General features: G+C 34.5%; 1 protein-coding gene across 3 annotated transcripts in view; it reads left to right on the forward strand.

Annotated features, from left to right (window-relative positions):
- The window catches only part of LOC111087202, a 61,515-nt gene that overhangs the window by 2,141 nt on the left and 51,323 nt on the right, over positions 1-8,051 (forward strand). Inside the window, exon 1 of one of the 3 annotated variants that reach the window (XM_022393056.1) lies at positions 6,437-6,525. The exons of the other annotated variants lie outside the window; for them this stretch is intronic. Within the exon in view, the coding sequence (XP_022248764.1) occupies positions 6,501-6,525 (25 nt within the window). The 5' untranslated portion in view covers positions 6,437-6,500. Of the gene's footprint in view, positions 1-6,436; positions 6,526-8,051 lie in introns of those variants that run through there. 3 annotated transcript variants of the gene reach the window in all.

An 8,051-nucleotide genomic window follows, 5' to 3' on the forward strand; every position in this document is an offset into this window, starting at 1 on the left:
TACAACAAGTGGGCTATCCGTGCTCTCGACCATCGACGGGTATACCGAAACCCGGATTCTAGCGTAGAAAGTCCGCAGACATACCACTGTGCTACGTGGGGGGGGGGCATCCGTGTAGTAATAGCAGTAAAATAAACAGTTTCCATCATAGTTGTTAATTAACTTTTAATTTGTTAGAGAAGTTGTAAATATACCAGTTTTTTAATTCTCATTTTTGATTTGACCTTGCAGAAATAAATGGAAAATACATTAATCGAATACGTTTGAAAAACTCCAAACAATTGGAAATCACTAAGGAAAAAAAATATTCGTGTTACCACCAAAGAAAAATATTATTCATATTATCACTAAATATTAATATTTATGTTCTCCCGAAAAAATAATATTCAAGTTTATTTGTAGTTAAGCACAAAGCTACACAATAGGCCATCTGTGCTCTGCCCACCACGGGTATCGAAACCCAGTTTCTAGCAGCCTAAGTCCGCACTCATACCACTGTGCCATCGGGGAAGGGGGGGGCAATATTCAAGTTAACACTAAAGAAAGTTATTCACGTTATCAGTAAACAATTATCCCTCAGTAGGTCAGCGGGGAGTCTTTCTAGTTTTATACTTAAAAACGGGGATTCGATACCCGTGATGGGCACAGACCAGACAGCCCATTCTGTAGCTCTGTGTTTAACGATAAAAAAACATACAATAAACGTTATTCTTGTTATCACTAAAGAAAAGTTATTCTTCTTATCACATCAAAAGTTATTCATGTTATCTGTAAAGAAAATGTTCATGTTATTACTAAAGAAATGTAATTTATATTCAGCAATGTACAGAGAACATTAAAAAGGACACCTTTTAAGTATCGTATATTATGATATAAAACTAAACAGTAAATTATTGCGTATTAGCACTTAATAGCATGTAAAAATTAGTTATTTCTATAAAGAACTATATATATAAAGACCCTGTGCATATATACAGTTTTATTTCTAATAACTCGCAGTAAACAAGGTGTACCTTTTCATAACTGATGACAATTTTTATAGCATAGAAAAGATAGGCATTTTGAGGGCATAAAGACAACCACTTCTCTGTACACGTCACTTTTTAAGTTATCAATAAAGAAAATTTTCACTTTATTGCCAAATAAAAGTTATTCATGCTATCATTAAAGGATGCTATTCATATTATCACTAAACAATGGCCCCCAGTAGCTCAGCGGTACTGTGGGTTTATAACACTAACAATTTGGTTTCGATACCCATGATGGGCACAGCACAGATAGTCCATTGTGTGTATTTGTGCTTAACGATAAACAAACACTAAACAACGTTATTAAGACACTTCTTTAAGTTGCGAAACTACAAATCACATTTTTCACAATATATATTTTGTTAGTTTGAGATTTGAGGAATATATATATATATACAAGGCTTAAAATTTGTGCTTTGAAATTTTCTCCGCGAGCCTAGTTAAGTCACAAATTTGGCCGTGTAAAACGTTACGGGCAAAATAATGCTGAACATTTATCATGGGTTAATTGGTTTTAAAGAAAAGAAGTATGGTATGACTAAGTTGTCGTTAGTTTATTGTAGTGCAAAACTACACAGTGGGCTATCTGCGTCCTGTCCATCGCGGGGAACTCAACCCCGAATTTTAGAGTAGTATGTCCGTAAACTTACCACTGTCACACCAGGAGACGTATGATTACGTATACAGTTTGTATTGATTCAAATATTTTTATGTGCAGGAATTTAGATAATTTTGACTTACTTGTGAGCTTTAGAGAAATGTTGTTTTTTAGATATTTTAATTGTTTTTAATTACTTTAGGCCCTGCATGGTCAGGTGGTTAGGGCGCTTGACTCGCAATCTGCGGGCGCGGGTTCGAATGCCCGTCACACCAAACATGCTCGTCCTTTCAGCCGTGGGAGCATTATATTGTGACGGTCAATCACACTATTCGTTGGTAAGAGAGTAGCCCAAGAATTGGCGGTGGGTGGTAATGACTAGCTGTCTTTCATCAAGTCTTACACTGCTAAATTAGGGACGGCTAGAGCAGATAGCCCTCGTGTAGCTTTGTGCGAAATTCATAACAAACCAAACTTAATTACTTTAAAATTTTTCAAGTTTCTAGTATGCTGTTGACAAAAGTAACTATTCACATAAATATAGGACTGCTAATAGTTTGTAGTTTCAACGGCATTCTTCTCTCACTTTATTTTACAAACACATTTATCACGACGTAGTTATATTATTCCGATGGAGCAAAAAGTCCCGTAGAGCACAAATGTCTGTCAAATAACACCAAACTACCATTTAAATTTTTATTGCAACTTACTTCTGTTTTTGTTTTTTTTTTGTTCTATCGTTCTGGAGATATGGGATATTTACAACTCCCCTTGGACGACTGATATATTGACAGTTATTACTAAAATGTTGACATTTGAACCTACGTTCACGAAAAACCTATCGAGTGTCCCCTGGTGGGCACTAAATTCTTCTGCTAAATTTGATCCACATTTATGTAAGTAGATACTGTTAGCTCTGACAAATGTTGCTTGTAGACTCTGAGTAGACCACTTTGATCGAGGTTAATGATGCCACAATGTTGAGCGAAAAACCAAGAATCTGTACCACGTGACCACAGATCCACTGACTGATGACTATTGCTTAGTGTTGCCAGGATTATTGTTTCTTTTACTTATTAGAATGAAAAACATAAAAGACATACTTTACTAAGGCATACTACTCTACCACTAATTTAATGTAACTTATAATCCCACTTGCACCAAAATTAATGTGATTTGTTTTTTTATGAAAGACCTATTATTTCATACAACAAACAAACATAATAATAATTCTGTAATATAGTTAATACGAATGACATGTCGTCTCAGAAATAACTTAGAATGTTTAAAAATATTTTAAAAGTAAAATTCAAAAGAACCGCTACAAATCGTTTTGTGGAGTTTCAAACAATTGTAACACGCACAAGCGCCCCCTAGTGGCACAGCGGCATGTCTGCGGACTTACAACGCTAGAATACGAGTTTCGATACCCGTGGTGGGCAGAGCACAGATAGCCCATTGTGTAGCTTTGTGCTTAATTACAAACAAATAAACACGCACAGGCGGATTTGTAACAGAGTGATTAAAACTTCACAAAACATAGAAAGCGTGTCGAAAACTGATTTAGTAAAAATACAATGTGAAAAGAAAATCAACGACCTATTTCAAAATTGTTAGTTATAATGAAGGCTTCTTATTTTATCAACAGACCGATCGCGTAACAATAATAATAATAATAATACTTAGAAACCCTAAAGTCCAAACAAAATGGGAAATTCGGCCGAGAAAAGCTGCCAACACAAACTTCTCAGAAACCTAATTTGCCTTCAGAGCTGCACTTCAAACACTATTAGATAAATATGAGCCAAGAAATTACTCAGCTGTGTTTCACAGGTAATACATTTGTGATATAATGTAGTGATGAAATACATAGATAATGAAACAGCTTACACGCAAAGTAAAGACGTACATTAAACTTACTAACTATGTACAAACGCTCAATCGTATTATTTTATTCTAGGTCGATTATATACAAAATTAACTGTCGCTATCAGTCACTTAAGAGTCAGTTATGATCAGTAGAACTTTTACATGTACTTTCCATTCGTAAGTGCAATATAAGACAAATAAAAAAGAATTTACATTTAATGTTCTTGAATGTTTCCCTTTTTTATCGTTTTTTCCAACAAAATTGTATATAATGTCCAAATTTTTTTCTAAAAACAATAATCCACAGAGTAGTTCAAAATTTATAGGACTTTGGAGGATCATGAATGTTATGTATTTTTATTTTTTTCTGGACTGTATTAAATCCACACTGTACAGTGTGTTAACTAGAACTGGAAAGTTTGTTTAATAAGGGGATGAGTCTTATTTGATTTTCTTCATAGTGAAGTATTTATGGAATATTTTTACACAAATAAATATATATTACTGTTCAGACTTTCCAAAGTGTTTATTTTTCATAAAAATAAACCCGGCTAAACGCTACATCACCGCGTGATTATTGTTGGCAGATACAAAAAACAATCATTGCAATACACCGTATGTGTATATATAAATATATTTGTATAATTGTAAAACATATAGTAAAAAAAAATTCAGGAATTGTTGTTAAACGTCTTTTTAAAACAAGAATCATACAGGTTATCTAAACGATGATGCTGGAATGTGGTTTAATACTTGGTTACTTGGGCATTTGTTTAGCGCACGTGTTTTAGTAATTGGGTTCCTTGAATATCTGTGTAAAGCACTTACTTGTCTTGGCTTTTGACTGGTTAATTCGATGTCGTTTTCAGAATATCCCTACGTTTGAAAGCTGTGTCGATATTCCTTACTTCTGTAAACATTGGAGGCTCTTTTGAAAAGGCAGGAGATCATGCTTCTTTTGACGACTTTAAACTACTCCGTTGAGAAGGCGGCGCTTCTTTTGACGACTTTAAACTACTCTGTTGAGAAGACAGCGCTTCTTTTGACGACTTTAGTCTGTTTTGTAGAAAAGACAGGAAATTATAAATCGTTTGGCGACTTTAGCTATTCTGTTAAGAAGGCAGTACTTTGGTCAACTTCAGCTTTTCTGTTGAGAAGGCAGAGGGATCGTGTTTCTTTCAAATAATTTAGCTGTTTTGATAAAAAATGCCGATTATATTTTTTTGGCGACTTTAACTTCTCTGCTGAGAAGGCAGTACTTCTTTTCGCGACTTTAACTACTCTGTTGAGAAAACAGTGTACCTTTTGACAACTTTAACTACTCTGTTAAAACAACAGTGCACCTTTTGACATCTTTAACTACTCTGTTGAAACAACAGTGCACCTTTTGACAACTTTAACTACTCTGTTAAAACAACAGTGCACCTTTTGACAACTTTAACTATTCTGTTGAGAATCCAGCACTTGTTTGACGACTTGTGGATAACTCGACTTGTAAATGAGGTTTTTGTCTGTATGTTTTGTTCTTCTGTTGATGCTCTATAAATGATTATCAAAGATATTTCCAGCAAGTACAAGGAATAATTTTCAAAGTAATTCTGCTTCATCGTAGTTATATCAACCAAGCAATTTTTTGTCAACCGAAGAACATTTATATTTGGCTTTTGATATAAAACTTTTCAAGCGGACATTACAAGTTTTTGTTCTATCGGTACATAAAAATAACTACAACTAGGATAGTTATGATACTTTGATTTTGATAATGTTGTTTAATTCAACTATTATATTTCTGAATTCAAAATACATTCAACACAATTTCGAATGCACGTTATTGAATGCTATATTCATCTTACAAAACAAATAATAAATACACTCAACTTCGTTTAACCTTCAGTGCACCGCATACAACATACTATAAAGAGCACCCTGCAAAACATGGAGTAATCAACTTAGAATCCGTGGTGTTTAAGGAGACGTTAGGTTTAAGAAGTGATGTAATAATTTACTTATCGTTTATTCTGTTTTGTTCAAACCCCTGTCCACAGATTTTTGCAAATCCTACGCGATTTCGTTTTAATTTGATTCAGATAATTGCTTAAAGCTAGACAAAGGTTATTCTGTGCTAGCCATCCATAAATTTGAGTTACTAGAGTAAAAAGAAAGCGGGTAATCAACAGCACCCACCGCCAATTCTTTGGCTACTCAAATCGAATAGTAGAAGTTGAGCGTCTTTCTAATGACGTACTCACGGTCCCAAAGTTAAGAGCACAATTTTGCGACAAGGGGATCAAACCATGGACACCAGGATTCATAATCCGGCATGTTAACCACTTTGCCACGCCCGGCCCAACTTTTCCTGTTCACTGCTTCCTGATCAGTTAATGTTGCAAATTCTACGAATATTCTTGTTCACTACTTTATCTAAGTTTAAGACTATAGAACATTGGAAGTTCTATGAGTTTTCCAACGGGAGTATTACATTATTGGAAGAAAGTTACGCACTTTCCATCCTTTATAACATTATTGTTATTTTATTTTTGGAGGGGGGAGGTATAAATATTATCGGTTTTGATTTAGCTGTTACTTGTGCTCATTAATACGCACTTAACGTCAATAAGTAAAATATTCGATTTTACAGTAATGATTTATGAAGTGTATTGGCTCATAAAAACCTCTAATCTCTTATTATTCTGACCAACTTCACGTAAACATACAAAGAATCGTGCGTATTATAATACGATTAAATGGATTACCGCGATCGACAGCCAAGGCTTCAACTTCATTGGGCGGCTTCGACGCACGCGCGGGAATTATTTACTATTCATCCTAGCTTTTGCGCGTGCATGCACGTGTGTTAAGGGGGAACATACACAAAACCACGTGCTTAAATGTTTGGACATAGTGGTCAGTAAATAATACGTCGTATTTCCCGCCTGCTGACCGCATGTGACTGAAATGTGATATTGTTCATTTACTCAGATATTCGAACAGTTGTAATTTATAAAATGGATTTCGGTAACATTACTACAGGTACGTTTCTTTAACCATTTACGCATTAGGAGTATTTTTTCTATCAAAGTACAAATGTTGTTTAATATAAACATATATATATATATATATATATACGATTCAGATGTACTAATAAGGATAAGGAGTTGAGTCCAAGGTTTTATTTGATATTCTTTTTTGATATTATAAGGATATTTCGAGCTCCTCTGCCTGCTATAATAGATCGATATGTATAAACATGCTCTCAACTTTATACTGACACCTCCTGTTCTGTTCTGAGTTTCATTTTCTGCTGTTTTGTTTTTAGTTTCATAACAAGAAATATTGGTTTATATATTCGTTTAATAAATCGTTAGTCTGTAAAACTTTTACAGTTACAGGCTTAACTTTTGTCTCGTAACCAAGCAACTGTTTTACATAATCTGTATCTAAAAACCTTGTGGTACTTTTGATCAGCCTTACGTGTAGCCCCCACCCGCCTGGCGCCCCATTAGTTTCTTCATTATTCAATATCGGAGAGGTCGACTTTATTTGTTTCAAATCCTTTAGGTTTGGTTTTGAACATATAAAATATACTCTCTACTCTTATTCAAGCATGTTATCTCAGAATCGGTATTTTTCCTTAGATTCTTCTGGTTGTGCTGATAAATTTTCTACTTTTTCCCTAAATTATTTTCTCGTCAGTCCCCACTGTCCAAATCATTCCTTTGCTACATTCAAAATTTTAAAAAACTTTCTACCTTATTTGTTTATTTTTTCGATAAATATGTGTGTGTGTTGTTATAGCAAAGCCACATCGGGCTATCTGCTGTGTCCACCGAGAGGAATCGAACTCCTGATTGTAGCATTTTTAATCCAATGGTTTACTGCTGTCCCACAGGGGAATGTTTTGATAAGTAAGAAAACATTAAAAAAATTCGAGAACAGTCCAAATATCAGTGTACTACACAAAGTTTACTTTTTTCTGTACGCATTTATTGTAAAGGCACTTATTACCATATTTGAGCCTTTGGGTTGCTAAGGCCTCGAGTTAGAATGATGATAATATACGTTGATTGTATAGACTGGATTCGGTAATATTAAAATAAAATCGTTATGTTCTATAAACATTCTTTAATCGAAGAGACTGGAAAATTCAGCAGAGGAACATAGTAGTTCGCAAACATTTTCCATTTCTCACAACTCTTGATAATGGGAAGTTTACGGTTTCTGAAATTTTGACATTTTAGCACTTATATTTTCATTTACTTGTATGTAGCGCTCAGGTGAATTGATGATTTTCGCTGCAAGTTACTTTCCACTTAAAAACATTTGTTGAACATGTCGAAAATGTCTTCGAAAAACTAGCATAGAGAGCCAACGATTCATTTTTCTTTTCGAAACTTCTATGGGTATGTTGTCCCCTTACTGTTCCTTGCTAGGATTTCAATCCAAGCTGTTAAAACACTATGGGTATGTTGTCCCCTTACTGTTCCTTGCTAGGATTTCAATCCAAGCTCTTAAAACACTATGGGTATGTTGTCCCCTTACTGTTACTTGCTAGGATT

This window comes from Limulus polyphemus, unplaced genomic scaffold, assembly GCF_000517525.1.
Source record: "Limulus polyphemus unplaced genomic scaffold, Limulus_polyphemus-2.1.2 Scaffold1866, whole genome shotgun sequence".
NCBI lineage: Eukaryota > Metazoa > Arthropoda > Merostomata > Xiphosura > Limulidae > Limulus > Limulus polyphemus.